Source organism: Typha angustifolia, chromosome 13 (assembly GCF_048772165.1).
Source record: "Typha angustifolia cultivar Huaian chromosome 13, ASM4877216v1, whole genome shotgun sequence".
In the NCBI taxonomy this organism is placed as follows: domain Eukaryota; kingdom Viridiplantae; phylum Streptophyta; class Magnoliopsida; order Poales; family Typhaceae; genus Typha; species Typha angustifolia.
The window spans coordinates 6,395,880-6,421,837 of record NC_133251.1 but is presented as its reverse complement, the minus strand read 5'-3'; the positions used below and the strand labels follow the sequence as shown (position 1 = coordinate 6,421,837).

The 25,958-nt window shown below is 33.4% G+C and overlaps 1 protein-coding gene across 1 annotated transcript; it reads right to left on the bottom strand.

Annotated features, from left to right (window-relative positions):
• Positions 1-479: 479 nt before the first annotated feature.
• Positions 480-17,217, bottom strand: LOC140773557 (serrate RNA effector molecule). The gene is made up of 12 exons (XM_073116176.1): positions 16,675-17,217; positions 15,851-15,942; positions 9,809-9,863; positions 6,800-6,874; positions 6,537-6,611; positions 6,391-6,438; positions 5,747-5,815; positions 4,861-5,667; positions 4,718-4,766; positions 3,651-3,913; positions 3,383-3,577; positions 480-1,197 (listed from the first exon to the last, which is right to left on the bottom strand). Exons 1-12 carry the CDS (start codon positions 17,052-17,054, stop codon positions 1,137-1,139), a joined length of 2,169 nt encoding a protein of 722 aa, XP_072972277.1. The 5' UTR covers positions 17,055-17,217; the 3' UTR covers positions 480-1,136.
• Positions 17,218-25,958: the final 8,741 nt, after the last annotated feature.

Here is a 25,958-nt window from a genome sequence, read left to right as displayed (position 1 = left end):
CTTTTTTGCAAAATTTACTAAATCATAAAAAATAAAATCTCAACTATAGGTGAGATAACTAATACTTAAACAAAGAAGAGATAAAAGAGAAATTTAAATTATGGCTGAGATGACCGATATTTAGGAGAAGATACAAAAAAGAAAGAAGAAATCACAACGGTAACCAACGTGATGTATAATTAAATATTATCTAATCTAAAAATAAAATAATAATTATAAGTTATTATTAAATTATATTTTAAAAGTTACAGGATAGAAAGAAAATAATGAACTGTTATACCAAAATAAGATAAGTTGTTTAATTATTATACCCGGGACTTACCACAATATCCCATTTATATATATTTTAAAAACAGAATGAGCTTTATGGTACAACCACCGTTGATGTAGAGAAAACTGAAATAACCCTACTTTCAAATCAAAATTTAATAGATCTTTTGTGCAAATTGCCCAATAATAAATTTAGTTCCCTCGTAACATCCAAACACAATCAAACTACCATTTCATTAGTAACCTTATTATCATATTCAAAAGGCAACATAAGAAAGGAATATATATAAACATATGAGCATCCATCACATATAAGGTTCATGATCCATACTAAAAGAACATCAAAAAATTTCTGGTTCGCCTTTAGTATAAATCTTAACAAACCTTGATATTTCACTGATCTTGCTCCAGAATATACTAAAATTACAGACATCAATACTCAAAACATACATTAGATCATCACGGAAGTGCTCTTTGTTCGACAGGGGTTGGTCTGAAATGAATACATAAAAACTTGACTGAAAAAGTGGAAGCTAAATTGCAAGAGCACAGTTGGAACAGCAGTCCATGTCCATTATACTCCTCCATCTGATGACTCGGACAGCAACATAAGTAAATCCACCAAGTTACAAATTGGAAAGTAGACACTGAAGACAAGTAATCAAGTTTCCAACTCCAATTAAGGACACAGAAAGCAATGACGTTTTCCTCTTGCCAAAAGAGCAAGTGAAGGCTCAAATGTCATGCAATTACTGTACAAGAATTAAGCTACAGTCCTGTGAGAAAAGCAAAACAGCCTACAAAGTGGTGCTTCAAGGTCCATACTCAGACAGGAAACATGTATGATGTATCCTCGAGTGGATGCCCTACAAGCTCCTGTAATCTATCACAGTGACTTCATCCTCAGGAGCATCAAGGTCTTGATAACTGCAATCACGTCAAGCACCAGTCAGCATTACAAAGGAAATGCAGAAGGCTGGAAATTAGTCATAAGTGCAAGGTAAGAGAAACTCTGCCTAACAAAAAATTGAAGAAAAGTAACCCCATTATCTTCAAATAAATTTTAATTGGCCTCAGCTCACTTCATCTCAAAAGAAGAAAAACAACGACAACAACAACCACCAATAGTAGTAGTAATAACTAATAATAATCAAGAAAAGATGACAAAGAAAAGAATATCAAATATTGGATAATTAGAGGAGCTTCGACCAAGAACACTCAAGAAATAATGGAGTTTTAATAAGACAACTAGGGATTAGTCATGATCAATCAACTCATATCATGATTGCTCAAAGTGAACTTGAAAGTTGGTTCCTATACTTATACCATATCCTTAACACAGCGAAGGCTCAAAGCTTTCCTCTTTGAATCTATCTCCTAGTGATTGTGTCAAGCAAATCCAAGCCTAGCCAACTATCATAACACTTGTTCAGTGGTAGATCCTAGCAAGTTTCTACTCTAGCACATGTACTCTGGACAGCACCTACAGGTTGTGAGAAATTCTGGTGCACCGTGATTTCTAAACTAAAATCTGTTTTGTTCTATCTAGACAAAGATAAAACTAAGAGCAAATCTGATCAGAAAACATTACTGCAAAACTGCAGAAATGAAGTACGGCTGAAAGAAAACTCTGGTAGCAGAAAAGGGAGGAATAATAATAGAGAAAGAAAAGGGATTGATATGACCTCTCCAGAAAAAGAAAATGATTGATATGAAGAAAAAAGAGGAGAAAACAAACAACCAAGCTCTCTACAGATTGAAGCACCCAAAAACTGAAACATGAAGGTAATAATAAATTTAGAGAAAACAACCAATGTATATGGCTTCTCACAATATTGATTATTCTATCCCAATAGATCATGAGATTTCATCCTCCTCTCACACAAAATCCATCATCGAGACCAGAACTTTCGAAGTCTTTGACAAAATAAATACAACACCATGAAAGATAAAGAACCGTCAAAATAAGGAATAGATCAACTCAAAAAGGGTTTTAATTCTGACAAAGGACAAATATAGGAACCCATAGAACCATTTGTTTTATAACAAATGGAAGTTCATACATTTTTCGTGCAACCAATTCACTTGCTTAAAGAGAGGGACAGAAATTAGAGAACCCAAAGATTATTGGCTTTAATATAGCACCTAATCAGGTGCTTATTATAAATGTCTTATGCTCACTCACAGAAGCTACTTAAGCAATCAATTCTCTGTTTTTCTTGTCCCTTTATATTATTTCAGTAAGCATCAAACTGCCAATTTTAGCCTGTGGAACATAATCATTCATAAATGGAAGTATACCACAAGTGCAATCATATAAGCATAGGAGAAACATGTGTTTTCACTCTTCTCTTGGTAATGAAATATGAATAGAAAGATGTAACTCTTGATTGATATCAATGATCCTCGATGTTCAGCAATTGATATAATTAAAATTTGATAATTTATAACCTGTATAGGAATCACACCTCCTAACAAAAATTCCTAGCTATGGCACTAGTGATAAAGATGAGTGGAAATTAAACTTGCATAACAAATATGTGTTCGCCTGATAATAGTGAATGTAATTGTGCTTTGAAAATTTCACACCTAGAAAATGGATTCAGAATTTTGCCCACATAACAGAAAATCTTATCTCAAGCACTAGACATAAAAGATGGATTGGCAAAAAATCAAAGTGCACTTATGGATCTGTAAGGAGTTCTTTCATACAGCTCTGATAATTCCCCTTGATTTCCTTCACAGACCCTTTTATGGCCCTATTTCACTTAAAACAACAAAAATAAAAAAAATACTAAACCAGCTCTACAACTCGAAAGAATGCATTTCATTGACTAGATTCTTTTTACTAAACCAGCTCTACAACTCGAAACAAAGCAACAAACCCAACAAGATATAATAATAATCATGATAAAACAAATTAGACTTGTAGAATCAAATCATTATCAAAAGCATATATATGACAGAGATTAGTAGAAATTGCAAGCTCGTGCCTAGAAGGAACGGGACAAAAATGGAATACAGTTACCTCCAGATAATATACAATCTCAAGCCATTTAACATAGTTAATATGAAGTACATCTAGTAAATTAATAAGAGAAACAATACTAACCTCCGTATGCGGCGAGGATCATGTCGAAAAGCTGGAGGTACAGAAAGAAGTGGTGCAGAACCACCCACCACAGGGCCAACCATTCCTTTCCTACCACGAGGACCACCATTTGCTTCAAAGGAAGGTGGTCCTCCCTGCTCTCTCAGCATACGCATGGCAACTTCCGGAGGCGCGGGAACAAAAGGTCCCAATGGGCTACAAGAGAAAAGGATATGAGAAGTCTACCAAGATCCTGGTACATAACAAGGAACTGCAAAATGAAACTTACCCAGCACCAGGTACAGGCATCAGTACTGGTGGAGGAGGAATATCAGAAGGGAGAAGACTGCCATGCAACCCTTGTCCACCATATGCATCCCGCATTGGCTCTTCACGGTTCTTCCCTTCAGATCCACCATCTGCATCACGGTTCGGTGAGCCATCTGTCCTATCATACCTATCATCATCTCTCTCAGCCCTGTCATACTCTCTACGATTACCACGTTCATCTCTTAACCGATCCAAAGCTGGCCTGCGTCTAATTTTATCCTTCTGCAATGATATGAAATGTAGATTACATACCCACAAGGCACAATACTTCAATGTTCTCCATTCTTTTATATGTAAAAGAGTGCTTCAGAATTACAAGTATATTCCAAGAAAGAATTAATGTCAAAAGAGGATCTTCATTTCATTTACTGCTTCTCTTGCCAATAAGGAAAAAAAAAAGCTTTATCATACTGGAGGAAGAAGTAAAAGAGACAGGGACAGCCTTTGCAATATCTGGAAACTGCAAACCTTTAAATAAAGAATTCAAAATTATAGAGGTAAACAGAAAATAGATGGAACCAAGCAGGCAGAATCTTCATTCACATACAGCATCACCCCCACCCCTCACCCCGAGAAAAAATAAATAAATTAAAAAAAAAGCCATGATAAAAATAAAATGAAAACCTTGAACATCTTGCTAGTGTAACAAGTGGGTAACATAATAATTATCTGCCAAAGATCTTGAGACCGCATGTTAAAAGAAAGTTTACAGAGCCAACAAGCAGATAATAAAGCCATATAACAACCCTTAAAATGATGTGGAGATGAACCTAATGATGCCAACAAACTTCTTTACGGTGACAAATTAAAGAATGTCCAAGATACATAGTGCTAACTTGACACACAAGTATGCAAATAAAAAAAATAAAAAATAAATAAAGGTGGCATAAGTGCTAATCACTTAATTAATCATGTAAGCAAAGCATATTAATCAGTGAATTTTCTTCAAAAAAAAAATCAATTAGTTCTGCTAGTCACTGAGTTATGTCTAAAGATAGCCAGAACTAATCAATGTAAGAGATCTACCGGAGCAGATTGCTGCATGACAGGTGTTCCACCAGGTGCATTTTGGTCACTGCATTAGAGAAAACAAATATATATGATGAACTCTTCAAACTAGTCAAATCACTAATCTCCCTAGTTAGAAGACAGAAACTCATAATACATACTTCATATAATTTTGAAAATACAGATCCTCTCGAACTTTTGAGGTTAGCTCCATCACAAGATCCGTATGTTTGAGTTTAAGATGCTTATGAACAAACTCAGCAGCATGGAAAAGCTTTGTGCAGCCCTTTGCACCACACCCATACTTCCAACCATATTTTTCATCTCTTATTTTCCTGACATAAGGGTCTAGAGCCTCAACAGCTGCTGCATCAATCTTATCCTTGGCTATCAAAATTTCCAAGGGATCCTTACCACGCAATCTTTCCTGCCAGAACATATCAAACTTATTCTCCCAATCAGTTGAACTCGTGTTAGATCCCTCAGAAGCCTTGCTGTCCACTCTGACATGCCGAAGGCCCTTGGCTTCATTCGTTTCAGACATGCCATAGTAATCTACACCATGGACACGCCATAAATATGTAATAAGAGTATCCAACAGCTCAATACCCTCAAGACCTTTAACAGTTGTCAAACCCCGTATAATTATAATTGGCCCCATCGATCCACCATGTGATTTATCCCCATCAGACTTGTCATGATCATTGTTAGACAAAGCATTCTCCTCAATACCCTTCTCAATGTCAAGCTTTCGGACTAGAGCTAAAGCTTGTTCTATATCTACTTGAACTCGTCGAGGTTCAGAAGCAATTGGATGAGCCTTGGGTGCAGCAAAAAGCAACTCATTTTCTTTTCCTGTACCCCTTCCATGTCTTTTCCTTTTGCCAGTCAAATCTGTTTCATCCTCAGAGTTTGCATCACTGCCATTTCCAGATTTGGATGGTTGTAAAGCAGTTAATCCTGGGCCACTGCATGACATAGATGAAAAGAATCAAATCAAGCAATGGCTGAGCAACTACAAGATTATGGCATCAGAGAGCAACTCACAGGTCCAAACTTCCGCTCTGCAAATCAAGCAAGAAATCTTTAGCAGTAGACCTTGCTTGCTCATTCCTCCTGTAAGATAAAAGATCAAGCAGAACCAACATAAGAAGAATTCATACAAAGGCATGCTGTGATGAAAAGTATAATAAAAGAGACATTTGGCAATAAGATTGTGCCTGTTTGGAGAGATCATCATAAATTATTAAAGTATGTTGTCCACGATACATAAAATGTTCAGCCAGAGCCGCTCCCGTATAAGGAGCAATCACTGAAATTGAACACAGAACATATATAAAAGAAAACATGGTGTCTGTACCCAATGTAGAACATTAGGCAAGTAGACATCATCAGATTACTAAAACAACATTATGCAGGTTGTAGTCAATCAACTAGTTTAATCCTCAAATGTGTTGGCCTATGCTTCAGCCTGGTAAGCCAACCGTATAAGGAGCAATCACTGAAATTGAACACAGAACAACATATATATAAAAGAAAGCATGGTGTCTGTACCCAATGTATGAGAGATTAGGCAAGTAGACATCATCAGATTACTAAAACTACATTATGCAGGTTGTAGTCAATCAACTAGTTTAACCCTCAAATGTACTGGCCTATGCTTCAGCCTGGTAAGGCAACCGCTCGCTCACCTTTCAATGACAGACACCAAGTTCGTCGGGTGATACTTGTCCTTCAGCCTACAGAAAGAACAGAACAAAACATATTAGGTAATAGTTTCAAAGGCATTTACTAGGAAAACAATAAAATCCAATATTAAATATAAAAAAATCTGTACCAATTTTCCTCCTTGTGGAGGTCGAAATAGGCACGTTTCTGAGTTGTAATGTACTCTGACCTGTACTCTTTGTACCTACAAAAGAAAATGAATTGGTAGGCAGAAATACATTAGTCTGATAGTAGTTCTGCACTGCCAGGAGATCAGCTCAAGCACAATGTATCAATCATATTATCAAATAACAGAACAGATGTGAGCAAGTCAGAACATTTCAGAACATACAAATTTACAATTTAAGATGACAATGGTTCTGCTCACGTTACCTGCGCTCAGCTTCAGCTGGCAAAATATCATCTTCAAGTTCTTGGATGAACTGCTTGTACGACATCAAGCCTTCCCTGAAAGGATTTAAAATCAAGGTCACATAATATGAAGCATGATTTTATAACTTTTTCAAGGTTTCTCAGTTGACAAATAAAGCAAAACAAGAGCGCATGCAGCCTATACCAATAACTTCCAGAAAATGAAAAATAGAAGCAAGAGAAACCAAGGAAGCCGATTCAATCCAAGAATACACTCCAATAAGAGTCTAATAGATGGATAACTGGCTCTTATGAGAAACTCGCTAAAGAAACTGTCGATTCAAGGGTAAGAGTTATTCAGCACTATGAGAAATTCCAGCAGAAATTAAATGATTCTAACTGAGAGTTATCCAGCACTACACGTCAAACAAGAAAGTACATCAGAACACAAAGTTATATAAACAAAATGAGCCCTATGGCCAACTGTATTCATGTAGGTGCCGACACAATGACAGCAACCATTGGCCCAATTGATCGTCTATGTGTTTTGAGATGCAATGCACATTTTTTATTACCTAGCCAAAAGTTACACATTGATTCTCCAACTAACTAATGCCATGGGCCCATGGCCAGCAAGAGCCCTAGCTAGGGGTGTAGAGGAGCCGAGCTTGAGCAAGCTAGCCTAGCTCAACTCAGCTCGGTTGCTAGATTTTTCTAGCTCGAGCTTGAATCGAGCTAGAAAAACTTAGCTCGGTTTGACAGCTCGATGAGAGGATTTGGGTGCCGAGCATCGATGAGGCGGTAGAGAAGGGAGAGGGCATCGGCGTCATCCCTATCTTCATTTCGACTTCATTGATAGAATCAAGCAGAAAGCTTGCCGGAGAGGGCATTGACATTAAGCGGAGAGCTTGAGGGAAAGGGCCTCAGCGTCGATGAGCCTTTCCTCCGTCGACTAGTGGCGAGGAGAGCTTGCCAAAGAGCAAAACAATGGAGGCAAAGGGCAAGGCAAATCGAAACATGTTAGAAATTCTGATTGACTTGGACAAGGCAAAGGGCTGCAGTAGTATCGACACACCCCACGTGGCGGCAGAGGTGATGTTGGTGGACTGGGGGCAGAGACGAGGCTGGAGAAAGGTGAAGAGACTTGAGCTCGCCATTCTGATGTCGAAGAAGATCATTGTGGTCCAAAAGGCATTGTCAAGTCTCTTCTTCACAAACCTGAGCTTTCGGTTCACTCCCTAAGCCTTCCCCAAGACATACTCTAATCTAGTAAGAAAAGTGGACTTGCTCACCGACCACTCAAGCCCCGCCCATGCGTATGGCTCTTCCTAAGAAGGAAAGAAGACAAAGATAAGAAAAAATGGGGGACAGTAGCCAGAGATGAATTAGCAAATGATTGATTCACGAATTCGAGCATTAAACCCAAAAGAAGGAATATTTTGGTTGCTTTTGGCCAGCCGAAAGATCGGTCAACACCCACCAACCAAGGGCCTAAGTTTGCCCTAATTGACTTTGACGAAGAATGAGGAAGGAGCTGAGGTGAACTTTTGTGAAAATATAATATAAAATTACTTCACAAATACTGGATGTAATCACTTTTGTCAGATTAAGGTAGCTTTCACCTGTATCGAGCCAAGCTCGAGCAAGCTAGCACCAGCTCGGCTCAACTCGATAATACATTTGAGCTCAAAAAATCAGCTCAACTCGGCTTGGCTCATTTAGAGCGCCAGTCAAGCCCACGAGCCTCATGAGCTCACAGGCTATTTTGACAACCCTAGCCCTAGCGCGTAGGCAACTTAGGCAATATAGCCAAGGGCCCCGAATTCGAAAAGGGTTTATAAGCTACCGCAAGTTTAGTAAGTCCAAAGTAACTTAAGGGGGCTCGAATTTGACAAATGCTTATAGTCTAAGTGGTTAGGACCTCAAGTCTGGAAGGCCCAAATACCACTTAGTCTAGGTTCAAACGGGTTCAATCGGGCTCTCTGGTATCACAACTGGAGTCTTTCTAGCCGAAGAAGAAAATACAAAGTATACAATTATTTCAGAACCTCCTATGTAGGACTAACCAGCATCTATAGCAGATTGAAGAAAGGCAGAATGTAAACTGCACCATCTAGAAAGGAAACCTTGGACAAGAAATAGAATATGTGCACTATTACCAAGTACACTAGCAGAATCATTCTTTATTATTAGTACTATTAAAGGTAATAGTAGGAAGTATAGATTACTATCACATTCATTATACATGCAGTGCATGTACAACTTCGCTTCACTAATTTCCATATTATTCTAGCTTGTTCAAAGGATTTTTTTTTTGTTTTTATATTTACTACTAGTCTAGTACTGTGATATATAAAGTTTAACTATTCAAAGATTCTTAATGTTCCTTTACCAATGCAATTTTATAACAATGAACTTGATAGACATTAAAAGGAAGCCTCTAAATCTTATTATTATCTTGCTTGCACCCAATTCACATTTATGTTCTATTCAGGCCATGTGCTACTAAAGAGAATAATCATAATTTTATATAGCCAAAATCTATAAAAAATATTAATAATAGGACGAAATATTAAAATAAGTTCTTTCTATTATTTCTTTCTTAAGAAGGGCCGGCCCAGCCTAACATAACCTCCTTTTCCAAGATTATTAATAACAATACAAATTATGGAAATAAAAGTACACATTTTAAAAAAGAAAATGACAAAGAAATTTAACAAAAATATTGAAACCATAGGAAATCAAAAGAAGCCATGTAACTTTAAACCGTCAGAGAGACGGCCACCCAAGAGTCCTAAACTTGGACAACTCATTAGGGAATTACTAAAATATTTCATCATAAGGAAATTAATGCACATAATATAATGAGATTAAGTGAGTGTACCATAAAACTATCAAAGCAGAACCTTACAACATGACTGAAGTACTAGATACCTTATCAAAAGGACAGAAAGCTGAATTTGTTAGCACTACATATGACAAAACAACACCTATAGTAGTTGCATGATATAGAAGACGGATTTGACAAACCTCTGTGTAACCCCTGTACCATCACCGAAACCACCACGTCCTGAATCAGGCCAATCTGAAAAATATAACGAAATGAAATGCCAAAAGATTTTAATTGAGATAACAAAAAGATTTAAGGCACATCATGAATAATTATATCTGAATTTTGACTAGGTGCAACATAACTATAAAATCGTTTTATTCAACATAAGCTCATTACAAACTTCTAGCAAGATAGTCATTCTGAAGGAAGCTATTCAGGAATGGAAGGAAGAGTTGGGTTTGAATCCCTGCCCCCCAAACGATTGGTTTCTTTTATTCTCTCTAATAGGTATGCAGATGGGGCGTCTGTAGAGGCTCTAAGTGAAAGGAGGCTCGCTTGATCCGCCATATCAAATGAAATTCCAAGCAGCTGTTCTGACAATGAATTTTTATCTGAGTGTGCTTTTCAAGATTGAGCTACAATACCTGGTCTAATCGACAGTAGGGAAAGGACTGGGAGGGACTTAATTTAGATTCTATTACAACAAGATGGGACTTTACCTAGGATGGCAATGGACCAGCTATTAAATCAGGAAAATCAACGTATATACTTTATTCGATACGAACTTCGTCTTTTAGGAAGAGTCAATATTTGCCCTGAAGTCTTTATTTATTGGATTACTAGATATTTTAGCATTCTTCAGTGGGTCAAAGTCAGAATGAGGACTGGGAAGCTTTTCGACAGTTGTTCTTTTTGTCCTGTGTGATTTGTCCTTCTAAAAGGAACATCAGCTCTCAGTGCATGGGCGAGTTTCCAGTATATGGAACTTTGATACTCCGAAGAATTCTGCCCGACCATCAGAATGCTTCAAAAAAGAAAGTCTACATCTATAAGATATCTTTATTTTCATCTTAATACAAGAATACCAATCGATATTTCAGAACTCCGGATCAGTTAAATCTTTTGATAGCTGTAAACAGATAGGTTCAAAGAAAGAGTACACTTCGTTACAGTTTCCCCTCAACTATGACTATCAAGTGTGCAGCTCAAGGAAAAAATAGTAAGTAATACATGAGCCCTGCACATTTTTCAACAACCTATAGCATTGCTGAGTTCAACATCAAGTTCTTTTATACACAAATCAGTTATCTGGCGTGCACATGACTTGGAAATCATCTAATAAGTACTCAAATGACCATGTATTCTTCCCCATTCCCTTCCTTCTCCATCTCTCCATCATCTATAGTGAAAACTCACCAACTAGAACCTACTTATAGAATCAGAATATTAAAACCAAGATTTGAAGATTCAGTCTTGCTCTCTAGAAAAAAACAAAATGTCTCAAAGTTTCAGTCGGTTTTGGGGCTACAGATCAGCGTTTTAGTCTTCTCAATTTTGATCACTTTTTTAAATATAAAAAAAATAAAAGCAACTCTATAAATCTCTAAGGTGATGTTTGGTTGCTACATGAGGGGTTACAAAAGGTTTGCAACCAGATGCTACTTTACACAAACTTTAGTCAAACCTTTCATAAGTGATATCATATGAGTAGTTATTCTAACAACTTTCTTGCAAGTCAATGGTTTGATAACGGAAAGTGAATAAGGATAAAAGGGAACAGTAACCAAATTAACCTCTATAAACTTTAATTAAAAATATCCTTATAAATTTATAATAGCCATATACTAATGAATCTCACTATAAGTATTAACTGTATATAAGCAAATATTATTATAAATAAGAATAAATATTAAGATGAGATATTCAAATAATAATACTCTTCAATGTTTTTAAAGTAAAAGTGTCTAAAATGTCTAGTTATATAAGTATACTATGAATCTATGAGAATAACTTTGAAAACATCAAATCAAGGTTCGAAAAATCGAGATCGAAATTGGCCTTCCGAGAAAAACGATATATATCGGCCAGATCGGTCATATCGGCTATATCACTCGTCTGGATCAAATCAGATTTTTTAATTACATAAAATTCTAAATATTATTTAAAAATATAGGTATACTTCTTAAAATTCAAAAAAATTATAAAAAATAAGAAAAGAAAAACTAAAGTGCAGCAAAAACTAAAAAAAAAAAGAAAAGATTAGAAAGAAAGTGAGTGGAAAAAAATCAGACAAAAAAAAACCATGGTGCAATGAAGAAGAAGAAAAGAGAAGAAAAAAGAAGAGAGTGGAATAAATGAAAAACAACTGAGAGAAAATAAAAATTAAAAAAAAAAATTATATATCAGAGTTTGTCAAAGTTCGTCGGAGCTAAATCTCTCCGTAAGAAAAACAATAGCTATATACTAAGGAGAGAAAAAAAGAAAAAAAGAAAAAAAGAGAGCAAAAGAGAGAAAGAAAACAAGAAGAAGAGCGAAAAAGAGAGAAAGAATTCGGATCGGGCCTGGATCGAGATTGGCCAATCTAGCAAATCCTGCATCAAATGCTAATATAACATTTTTTACGATGTGATACTAATATATAGTCATTACCTGAATTATATTATAAATAACTTAAAAAATTATACATCGCATAAGGGTTATATGGTAATTGATGTAAACATAATTTCGGTAATCATTACTAATACGAAATACAAGGATCAGGGAAATTCTTAAAGAAAAGGACATGGACATGGCAAAAATACACCAATAAATAAAGGGATTTTTACATAATTGCCCTAGAAACTTTTTAAATACCATAATTGTCACTACATTCTTCAAAATACCACTATTGCCATCAAAATCATTCTGCTTTTTCAAAAATGCTATTATGATTACTTTGAACTAAATATTCCTAACAAATCATTATTAAAATTAATAAATGCATATAAATAACTAAAATACCCCTCTTTTTTTAAGTTTAGAGTGTAAAATATTTATCAACAAATTTTTTCATATGAAATAAGATATATTTCAGTTTGCTACTGTATTGGGTATATCCCCTTTTTTTAAGTTTAAAGTGTAAAATATTTATCAATAATTTTTTCTCACATAAAATAAGATATATTTCATTGTAATATTGTATTGGGTATAATATTGAATAGCTTTTAAACATTTTTTGATAATTTATGTAAGGAAAAAATAGTCTTTTTTGGACCTAAATTGTGTTTTAATCATGATTAGATAGATTTAACTAATAAAATGGCATTTGGTCAACCAAAAATATGAGAGACTACTTCAACAAAAACAAAACCCATCATTCGTGTATACTCTTTCATATTTAATATTAGGGAAAAAATTATTTAAACCCCTCATTTTGCCTTTTTTTTTAACCCCTCTCTTTCTCTCCCATCTAAATTGATCCCTATTTTTTGCTATAATCTCCAAAAAACCCCACTTTAACAGAAGATGAAGAAATGGCACCTGTTAAGGAATATTATGTTGTTTACAAAATCTAACTTCCAAAACAATGAAAATGCCTATGGATCTCAATCTAGTCTTCTTCCAAAACTTAAAATTGCCACATCATTGATGTTTGCTATTCCCATTCCCCTTCCTTTTTCCAACTCTCCCTTCTCCTCTTTCATCATCGATAGTTCGAGCTCCTCTCATGGCACTATCATTGACCACTCGACACCATTGTCGGCCACTTTGAGGACATCATTGATCTCTCCAATGCTTAGAACTAACATCATTGAAGGGGTCAACAGTGGGAGATGGAGAGAATCAACAGACATAGAAGGATGCCGGAGAAATGCTTTAATGAGAAATCTACATTCCAGCCACAAAAGCATAAACAAAATGCCTTCATCTGTTGTGTTTCGGCAACTTCAAAGAATATAAATGGAGATAGGCTATCGAGGTGTATCAATGTGTGGGATAGGAAAACCTAAATGATGCATTTTATTAGGAAAAGCATGACAGAGTAATGGACTGAGAAGGAAAACCTATTTATAAAATAAGTTTGTTTTATTTTAGACCTCAAGTCAAGTCGGGTTTTGCAAATGGGTATGATTTTTAAATGGATTGTGAATTAGGGTACTTTGTAGTTAGTATTCTAAGGGTACCATAGTAGTTAGATGTTGATGGGTTAGTTCAACCTAAAGGCAAATTAGATTTTATGAAGAACTAACACTAAGGGATTTAATAGACAATAAAATAAAAGTGCAGAGGTTGATTTAGATAAGAAAAAAAGAGAGATCAAAATGGAAATGAGACCAGATGAAGGGGTTTTAATAAAAAAATCCATAATATTAACTTGTGAAACATCAAAAACCTTGTTTTCATTCATGAATCCTTCCTCATACCTGTTAATAACTCTTAAATAAAAAAATCTGAAAACCATTTAATGATAAAAATACTCTTTGTTATGTATACATATATATAGAAAAGAAAATTATTTTAATTGTTTTCAAATAGTTCATGTTCTTAACTGTACGAAAACAAAAACAAAAAAAAAAAGTAACTTGAGGGATATTTCAAACTTCCTGTACCAAACATGAACATTAATGGCTTACGTGACTTGGATGCTAAATCAAATGGATAAAAAAAAAGAAAGGTACAAAAAGAAAACCAGACACAAAATAATAATAAAATATTAGGCTGGTTACTCTAGATCTGATTAGGGCTATAGCGCCATGCATCAACACCCCCCTCTACTAAGTCGTGCACCTAAAAACAAATGCCACTCGTACTAAATCCAATGATCAAGATTACTACAAATCAAAAATATATAAACGAAGGTACACAAGGGGGCCACTACAGTCGTAACTACTAACTAGGACTGCACTAAGAGCCAATGTGCAAGGTTCTAGGAAGATTCTAGATTACAATAAAACAACAGTAAGGTTTAGTCAAGAACTACTAAAAAGGCATCCCAACGTGCAAGGTTCTCACCAATGTAGTGTCTAAGGAAGGCAAGATGTACACAATGTATCTCAACATTGCTCAAGTTGTTCCAATGGCTCTATCCATCGCCAATTAGGTGCAATAGACAACTCTTGCTATCACAATACCTCTTAACCAAGAGCTACTGATATATAAAATAAATTTAAGTGAGAGAGAAAAAATGTGTGTTATTTTTCTTGAATGTCAAATTATTTTAGCCAAACTCGCTTAATAAAAGACAATGAAGAACTTCATGATCATGGTTACTTTCCTGTAGATATCAAGTTAAATAAATGTATTCTATTATATAAAACAACATCTAATTGTTTCACACTACCCCATGTTTTCAATATTTAGAAATTGAAAACTTCTAGTGTCAAATGCCATACCCAAACAACTAAAAATTCAAAATAAATGTAATACATATGCAGGCTGATTGACCCACAGCCACCGCCGATGCTGCCGCATATATGGTCTATGCAGTGACCTTTCAAAACAATGCTTATGTGTCCCCAAAATATGCAACAATAAGATGAGTTGTCAATATACATATCATCTATCTCAACTATGAGTAGGCCAAATGTAGATGCTCTTTATATGGGGCAGTCAAGGGGCGATTCCCACATATACAACTGTCTACACTGGCGCAAGTACCAGTTTTCAAAAAACACAACATCCATGGGTAGGTGCCTTTATCTAAATTATGCTTAGAGAATCATCCGGCATTCATGTTTTGCCCCCACAAGCAGTCAAAAACTAATTACCAACCCCAAACTTTTGTAAATTGCATTCTACACATTTTATGACTTTTGCCTTCCCAAATCCAATAAGTATTGGTCAAACCAATCCTCAATGCATATATTCAAAAATGGTCCATGGAAGTTAAATGAAACCATGAGGAATAATTTTTCTAGATAACGAAGCTTGACAAATAGAACTATTGGAGAGGAAAATCTATGACAAATTGCTAGCAAATAAGTCAAATCATCAAAACATTAGATAGGGCAAGGTTCTAAAAAACAACCTATGAGAATAACATCATTGAGTCCTGAATTTCACTTTTATAACTCAAAATCAATTATTGTTAGCTTAAAATAACCTCCAGTTTCTTTCATTATAAGTAAGTTAAAGTATTATTTCTTTTTTTCAACACTAGTACAAAGATGATGATACCCTAAAATTTATAGTGTACAAAGATGATGATACTCTAAAATTTATGCATAATAACAATATCTTCCTTTAACTAAAACAATCACCTGATGGGCGGTTCATATATCGGCCATGAGCTCTTTCATCGCCGTAGCCTCCTCTGCCTCTGTCATACCCTCCACCGTACTCGTAGTCATATCTACACAGACAACCAATTGTAAAATAATAATTGTTAGCAGATGTATGGCGCAAAAGATGAAAGGAGGTCTTATGAGACACAAGGTTTCAAGAGACCATAGGTGGCAGACAGGGGGACATGGAACCTTAAGGGTCATCCAGTATCATGCATTTCAAGATGTTGCATCTATAGTGTTATACCATCATAAGCAAACAAAAAACATAAAATATTGGATCTTCCCTCGTTCATTCCCATCAAAAGTTTATAAATTGTGGTTTGACATCCACTTAATTGAAGTGGATGTCAAGATACTGCATAGGACCCTAACTTAGCACTTGGAAAGGATTTTTCATGGGACCCATAAACCAAAAACTGATTTTGATATTGCACTCTATGGAACCAAACAGCCGTTTAGTGCATGGAGGCTAAGTAAGCGTCTAGGCAGAAGTCTAGATGTCAAGGCGGATCAAGAAAAAGCAAACCAGAGTTTGCCTTAACACAAAAAAAATAAAAGTAAAAGAAATATATCACCACGAAGGAAACAGCAAGCTATTATTCCATCACTTCCGCAAAATACGTATTGTGCAACTAATCGAAAGCTCAAGATTATCCTACGTAATACAACATACTCTAAGGAGCACAATCGGTTGTTTTTCCTTCAAATACCAACACTAATTCCAGAAAAAACTACACATTTTTTTCACCAAGAGTCAGTAATACGATACAAGAAATTAGACAAATTTCGCGCCTCACCTTCTATCCTCAGAACCATAACCACCCCAGCGCCTGTCGTACCCGTCATCATCTCTCCGTGACCTCTTGAAGGGCCCGGGCGGCGGGGATCTCCGTGGAGGAGAGCGCCGATGGTCCCGTCGAACGTAAGGCGGCGGGCTGGGGCTACTCCGTCGCCTGTAATCGCGATCCCTCTCACCCCTCGAAGGCCCGAGCGGCGGCGGTGGCGGCAGTGGCGGCGGAGGCGACCTCTCGTCGCGTCTCTCCCGCGAATCCCGGTCTCTCTTCCGAGTAGGTGGAGGCGGAGGCGGCGGCGAGCCGTCGTCGGGGCTCTCGCGCCGCTCCTGATTGCGGTCGCGCCGGCGATCTAGGGTTTCGACGGGTATGTCGACCTCCGCCATGGAGAGTAAGGTGGAGGTGCTTCCGAAACCCTAGCAATCGATTGGAGAAAGCGAAACCCTAGAAATCGCAGAGAGAGAAAGGTAGTGAGAGGTGTCGATAGAAGAACAGGAAGCGTAGGCTTGGGCCTGTGGGTGGCGTCGCGAAACGGAAGAAAAGAGTCGGGTAGATTCTGAGAGATGTAAAAGAGATCAGGGGTAGGGAAGTCAATTAATTTGTGGTTCGCTTGCGTCGTACTGCGAAACATCTTACCGTTCGTTTTTTTTTTTTTCTTTTCTTTTCTTTTCTTTTCTTTTTTTTTCTTTTAACATCTTAGCGATGTTGCTCGGCCAAATTGGTAGCGTCGGCTGCTAGAGAAAAATAAAGCTATATTTATCATTTTTCTATAGTTATAATACGATATAGAATTAGAGATGTTTTATAAAATAGTTTTTTGATACATTAGTTTTTTGCCATTTTATATTTTTATTATATAATCATTCAATTCTACTATTTTCTAACCAAATTATTTTTAACTTACTTTTAAACAAATTCTATAATTTGAGATGCGATAGATTACATTATCTCTAATTCACGAGATGCTTCTACATAAAATAGAAGAAAAAGCGTGGATATAAAAATATGTCTTTCGCCTAGCCACATCCTATCATCATCAACATTAACTCTAATCATTTATATATTGTATCCAAACTCTAGATTATTTAATCCCTTAGCTAAGCATTTTCACAACATTTTTGTCAATCCAAACATCACTCCGCAGTCTCCTACAATTCCTAAATAGTCCTACCTAAAATCCAATTAAGCAATAGCCTATTAAATCAGCCTAACCGAGTTCAAGCATCTATATGGGTGGGCACTCAAGAAAGGTCGGTACACACTAATTTTTTTGAAACCTACAGGCAACCTGCAATCTAATTGACCTCGATGCGTACTTCATTCAAATATGTAGCGAGAAACTATATTGTTGTCTAAGGGTTATTTGGTTTTTAACCTTCGTTGGGTCTAAGTAGTTTGCTATCATAATTAATTTGATCAAATTTAAAACTAAATTATATTTTGTATGATAGAATTTTTTTTATTTCAATAAACAAATTCAAATTTGGCATATTTCACATCGTCAAGCTAGATGTATTCAGCAATTTACTTTCAAAATTTTTATCCTTTTTTGATTAGATTGGAGGTAAAATCATACTCCCTAATTATAGTAGAATTTCTAATAAAGAAATATGTTACTTGTTCAAAGTTAATTATAGCATATACAAAAGTCAATACTTATATCAAAATATATAACAACAATGCTTATTTTAAAATCTCATCTAATTTATTTATAGAAAATTCATAAATTAGAATGATTTATTCACTTTCAAGAATACAAAAAAAATAGGAGAATAATCTTTTTGACACAAGCCACACACTTAATTTACAATAAACAGCGCTACAAATAAAACAAAATATTAAGTCCAAGGGCATACTAGAAAAATTAAGAGTAGAACGTATTCACGGTAGATTCATAAGAATGAAGAGTCTCAAGTTAGCCTACAAGTTCTTTTAAGCATTTTAAGACACAGCCTCGTAATCTCCAAATAAAAATGAGTGAGAGTTTGCTAATCAAAACAAAAAATAAAAATCTAAACCATAACCTTACAACAAAGCCAACAACACAAAAGAAAAAGATCTAAAATCATACCAAAAGTATTGTGCTTAGAAATGACTAATGTATTAACAGGGTTACAACTATAATAGGAAAGGAGAGAGAGGATGCAAGCAGTGTGGTAGCAGCAACTGAAGAATGTCAACCAGCTAGACAGAAAAGAATGACAATGACACAAAGAACGTTTTGACTGAGATGAGAGCAATATGACACTCTACCACCCCTAAAAACTCTTACTAAACAAGGGGCGATAAAGTGATACATGGAGGCGAAGCGGCACTTAACAGCATAGGCACTAAGGTGACATAAGGAGGTGCAATAGCAGAGAGTTTGTGACATAAGAAATATCAATTCTATCTTAGCTGAGAGGCAATCAATGCTAGCGGAGTGGCAAAAGAAAGCATATGAATGACAAGTGGAGGTGCAAGGAAGTGATAGAACAATAAGAGGAGAAGCGGGCTCTGTAGAACTATCTAGGATAATAGTAGGAGCTAAGAGAGAGCACTTTACAGTTAACCTAACTAAAGAAAGAAACAGAGAGGCACGTCGTAATTGGTTCCCTTAGTGTAAAGAGCCAGGCTGGGTAAAAGGAGGGGTAAAAAAGGTGAAATTATTCTTCAATGAACATAGGGAGCTTGAATTAAGGCGAGAAAAGAAGGAAAAGAGAAAAGAAATATAAAATGAAAAGGAAGGAGAGTGAAGAAAATCCTAGGAGTAAAACCTCTCCCATCTTCTAAACATTTGATTAAGAGAGAGAAAGGGGAGGTCATGAGAAAGCCCTCTAAAGAGAGGGGATAAGTAGTGACTAAACCCTAGTAAATTTAGGGCAAATGCTAAAAAATACCAAGATAAAATGTCATCTAATAGATAAAGGTAAATTGTAATAATTATAAGGCATATTTGGTTCATATATAAAATTTTGTAATTATAACTTTATACACACCTCTTAATATAAATTAGATACATCTATAAGTTTAGTCATATTTTATTGTTTAGTTGTAAAACATAATTATTACATTAAATAAGTTTATGTAAGAAATTATATTTAGTTACTTCCTATGAATAAGCATATTATTTTATATTTAGTTACTTACTATGCATAACTTTATCACACCTTTTACCTATAATAAAATTTTATAGATAACTTATCAATTGACTTATCTAATATAAGTTTTGATCGAAATATGCATAAGTGAGTGTTTTGTTGCAAAATGTATTTATGAGAATCAATATGCATGAATAAAATATCATTTATGCATAAATCAAATTTCACCATAGACAATAAGAAACATATATGTTTTATCTCATCTTAAATGTGAGATAAAAAGTTGTGATCAATAAATGAACTTTATCACGATTTTATATTTTGTTGCAATTTTTGGCTTAAAGGTGGATTTAACTCTCATCCCATTATTTATTCCACTATTACCAATAAGTCAATATTTTACCCTTATAAATTTAAATCAGCTGATTTACATTGTGTTATAGGTCTATAATTTACTACGAAGGTTAGTTAATAAGACAATATTTTCAAGATATCTTTTAATAAAATGATACATTATTTCAAATAAGTTATTAATTTTATTACTCATCATAATAATAATTTAACCAAAATTATTTAATCATAATTAGATAATATAGATTATCGACATCTTATGTTCACTACAAAAAATTTAAACTACATCGATAGTTAGAAAATACCATTATAGATCAACACTGACATTTAATGAAATATTGCTTAAAGTCATATTGGTGTTGGGCAATGCCGACATTTCTGACATATTTAGCAGCATATAACATATACTATAGTAAAATTTCTAAACAGCGACATCTATGATACTTTTAGTGTCATTTTCGAATGCCAATGAAAACTTTTATAAACAATTAATCAAAATGTCGGTATATGCTATAACATTTAGTGGCATTTTCTCGATTGCCACTAAATATATAATAATATTTTTTAAATGTCGTTAAACAACCAATAATTAGTGACATTTCGTTAAATGTTAGTAAATCTTTAGCAGCACTTATAGAATTCTCGGTGAAGATCTTATTTGGTTCATACAAGTTTTAGTAGCACTTGCAAAATTGTTGATAAAACTGATTAATTTAATTTTATTATTATTTAAAAAATTTTAACACCATAATTATACTAAATTTAAATATCATGTTATATAATGTAATCAAATATAGTATTATTTTTCTACTACGTATTAAAAATATTATCTATATAATAAATACAACTCTATAAATAAAAGTTCACAAATATATTGACTTTTCATCAAAAATACAAAAGTGTCTATAAATTATATACATGAATAACAATCCAAAAGTTTAATATTATGCCATACTTAGAATTATTTATTTAAATCTATAACAATTCAAATATAATCATATCAAAATAAAGTAGTTTTAAGATATTTTAAAATCCTTAATATTAAAGATAAAATACACAATAGATCCAAAATTTGAGGTATCGCTATTTTATTTCACTTTCATTGTGGTTTGATATGAAAAAGTGAAATAAAAATTATAAATTAAATAAATAAAATTATAAAATAAATCTACACTTAATATATAAATTTTACTAAGTAAGAATACCAAGCTATTGTCTTTATAGTGGCATCGCCAAATGATCTTATTATTGTGATGACATCATACTGAGAACTTGTTTGGTGCGACAACTACTTATATATAAATTTTTAAAATTCTTATTTAAGTCTTTTCCCTCCAATTAATATTGCAAGATCTTTACTATAAATAACTCTATATACCACCGATCGATGAGGTATTCTAACTAATATTAAAACAACTTCTTCACCATTTTATATACAATTTTATTATTATTATATATGAATGGTATAAATAAAGTTAAGAATTTAAATATGAATATTTATTAATTTACCTTGTTTGATGCTTCACGATCTTTTTTTACCTTTTTAGCTGGAAGCATCTATCAAAATTGAAAATTTCTATAATTTAATTGAATAACAATTTGCTATATAAAGAAAATAAAAATACAAAAGTATCAAGACAGATATATTATAAAATATATGTCAATTATATAAATAATAAGCAATAAGTTATTGAAAATCATGGCAAGAATGAATTAGTAAAAGTAAGATAAGAAAAGGTGAATTTCACTTATATGATACCTTTCTAGAATTATTACACCTTTTGTATCCCTGAATCCAAACCAAATTTAAATATAAAAGCTATTATGAGAAAAAGAATAGGAAATAACAAGTCAAAACAAATTAAACTCTTATAAGTTTAGCATCATGAATCTAATGTTAGTGTCAATCTCGATCGAGAATTAAGAACTATCACCTCTTCTTATTAATCTATCAATAAAATAATATGTTAAATAGAAAGTTAAAAAATAATAAAATTTTAGAGAACAATAGGAGCAATCTAATAAAATTTTTAGAAAAAATTTGATATAAAAATTAAAAGCAGAGTAGAATTTCTCAAATATTTAAGAGCATTTTAAAAATAAAGGCTGCCATGCTATGGTTGCAAGAATAAATTACACAGACAAAAGTAAAAAAGACGTATTTCCTTCATAAGTACATCATATAAAATAATCTTAAATAATTGTTGTCTTTCATAAGTATATCATACATCATATAAAAGTAAACAATTGTTGTTCCGTATTCAACAAATATTTTAAGTTCAGAAGTATGAAGACATATTCATCATGACTTCTTACTTTTGAACTGTACATCTACCCAGTCATATTTAAATAACACAATCTTATTTCTATCAGAATAATTTAATTCCAAAATTTTTCTCAAAACCGCAAGATAACATTTTCCTTAGGTTTTGATATTTAACACTTCAAAAGCTAGATATCTTCGTAGTAACACAAACTTTATTATTTTGTGATTTTCTTTTATTCTTTCGATATTTAAAGTGTAACCTAGATCTATTTGTGATATATCTCTTAAACTTTCTTATAATAATACTGGGATGTAAAGCCAATATTTTTATATCTTAATATTTTTGTGTCTTTCTTACCAATCGCCACATAATATAGAAAAATATTAGCATGTACCAAACTTTTATTCACACTTTTTTGTTAAATGAGTTATTACATATTAACAAGTCCCATCTCTTCAAATGAGTTTTTGGAGTTATCACTTGGAGATCGTAAAACCAACCCTAAGACCCACCTCTTCAAAATTCTCTCTTTTAACTGTACTAATTACACTATCTTTGCTCCATTCCCATTTTCTTTTATTTCCTCATCGTCACAAGTGTTTGATGTGATGTAGGCGCGAGGAATCCTCGAAGAAATCCAATTGCACCAATTGATCTACAAGTGAGTATCATCATGATCATTTCAATTAAATTTTAATTTATTAGGCATTGAAGTCTATAACACTAAAAATTAGATGACCATGCCGTTCTACCACTGATTGTCTCCCTCCTTATACATCATTTCTTCTTCTAGACTAAATCCTAAATGCCTTTTTTCCTTCTAATTTACCAAATCATAAGTTTTTTATTAATAGTTTCTATTTTTCTCCTCTTTTTTCTTCCCTCCTAAGGCTTCTCTCTCGCCTTTGTTTGAGTTAAACCATTTTTTCCTTAACAAAAGGTGAGCTCTTGGGCCCACCTATTATTTTGACTTTTAGTAGCTTAAAAGGAAGTGATTATAAGCACATTCCCGAAGACTTTTGAAGTTTCTTCTTGAAGTAATATTACATAGCTAAATTTAAATATATCCTTAAAATCTTATTTCTTTTGGAAAATTAATATTAAAAGTTAAGTTATATTCCCTTGGTGTATTTATCTATTATAATCATATATTCATATTATATTAAATTAGATAATTCTTTTACAATCACTATTGAATATTAATTAGTTAAGCTAATTTATACAAGTAGTTACCAAGAGTTGTCAATGAATACTATAATAGTTGCTAATGAATTTATACATTAAATAATTATTCTGCTATCATCAATACTTTTGTTAGATGATTATTTGTTTTCTTTTAATCATCCACTTTAGTTTATCAATAATTATTTTATATTAATGTTAGCATTAATCATGTTAATCTATACAACCGTACTACTTTGTTAAACTTAAAGATTAATTTGGTATTTTAAACTATAATATTAGTTATTGGACTACAGTAAACATCTTAATAAACTTTGATGATAACATTTGTTATTTTCTTTCTCATGAAGCCATGAAATCTTTCCGTTAGAATTTGCTGACTATAATTTTTGGACCTAAAAGTTTTATCCCAAACTTTCGTAATCTGACATAAAAATTTTATATAATTGCTTGTAGTATAATATATTACATAAGATTAAATTAGGGTTAATTAGATACACTATCGTACAAAGATGATCTCGAGGGACAGGAAGAGATTTACATTTAAAAAAAGCTTATTATAATCCGAATATACTTTCCAAGCAAGTGAATCTTTCATAGTTTAAGGATGATGTGAATCTTAGCTTGTTATTACTGAATATTATATTAGTTCAGTTATAATTGTCATACGTAGTATTTATTTCACTATTATTTTATTTATAGTTTATTATCACCATATTTTGCTCATATGATTTATGCATTTTAGAGACATGTGATAATGTTTAGATTAATGATAATATGATGATATGAATTATTATATGTGAGGTTAGGATATTAGTCCTAGCAATACCCAATGGCGTAGGGTTATGGCGTCTTTTGAGCTACATGCGATGATTTGAGCTGCGTGCTGCTTGTTCTCCTGCGTGCTGCTTGTTCTCTTGCGTGCGATGATTTAGATATAGGGTTATAGGCTTACGACTATGGTCTTTTATTTAATGGCCACATACTATCAGTTATATGCAATGTCGTCAGGCATGTATGGGCAATGTTACCGCTAAATATCTAATTTCCATCTCGTTAATTGTGTGATTTGTGGATGGATATAAAATTGCTCTACGTGAGCCTATAATGGAGTAAATAAGAGTGAATATAAACTCTATATGAGTTTTCATTATGATTTATAAATTGTATGATAAATTGAGACATAATCTATGGATATCTAATAGTTATGATTTTCATTATTTCTTTCATTCAATATTTTACTTCCTGTCTTATTGATTTAAGTATGAAATGTACATCTGCTATATTTATATTATTTTTAGAATCTCATGAATTGTACTTATTGGGCATTTACACTCACCACCTTTTGATGGAATATATTGCAGATATAGTAGAGGATTGCATGTTTATTTTAGAGTAGCTGCTGCAGTTTAATTATTAGTCGTTTATGTCTATTTTATTTAGATGAATTATTGCTTCTGCGTGAGCTTGATGTTTTAGATTATATTACCATATATTTCTGGAGGTTTGTTGTGGCATGTGTTTCGTATTGGATATTGGACTTATATTTTTAGTAAAACTAATTATGACTTAATACCTTATGAAAATATTATTCATTGAACACTACATGGGTACTCTCAATGTCAATAGCACGCGTATCTAGTGGTGGGTGTTTCAAATGAAAATCCAAGCAATTTGTAAATAGTTTTCATGATAAGTTCTATAATAACATAACAAAATAATATGAATAACTTGACTAAAAAGAGAGGAAAAATATAGAGCAAAGTGAAATGACATTCATAAAAAGTTTAGGGAACACTTTACTTGCTAAAAGAGTAAATAATACTGTAGTGTTTATCTACATTTATAAAGATGGTAGATTGAGAGATGCGGAGAGGTGACGGCAGCAAAGAGAATTGGAGAGATAATGGTGGTGAAAAAAGAGAAAAAAATGGCAAATAGAGATTTTAAGGATTTTGATGGAAAATGACAGACGAGAGAGAATGGTTAGATTAGTGTAAGTATAAATAGTTACAATAGTTTAACCATATCAAGTCAGGGTTCATTTGCTGACATTTTAGAAATGGTTAGAATGGTTTAAATATTTGCTAGCTTTCTTAAATATCAATATTATTTTGGTCTATTTCGGTATTTTGTTAATGCTGATAAATGATAATTTTTTAAAATATCACTTATTCTATTTTATCGGCATTTATAAAATATCAAAAAATATAAAGGCATATATGGTATTTTTGGATATTTATAAGTATTGTATAAACAAAGATACTATGACATTTTATGACTAGTTTGTGGCATTTAAGAAAATATCACTTATATGATACTTATACTAGCATTTATAATAAATATCGATGAAACTAACCATTATTGGCATTTGGGTGATTACCAAAATAGTAAATGCTACTAGAGGTCA

Coding starts and splice junctions, on each gene's coding strand:
- LOC140773557 (XM_073116176.1), bottom strand. CDS start 17,054: ATGGCGGAGGTCGACATACCCGTCGAAACCCTAGATCGCCGGCGCGAC. Junction 9,864..15,850: donor ATATATGAACCGCCCATCAG/GTGATTGTTTTA, acceptor TATATTTTTCAG/ATTGGCCTGATTCAGGACGT. Junction 4,767..4,860: donor TATTTTCAAAATTATATGAA/GTATGTATTATG, acceptor TCTCTAATGCAG/TGACCAAAATGCACCTGGTG.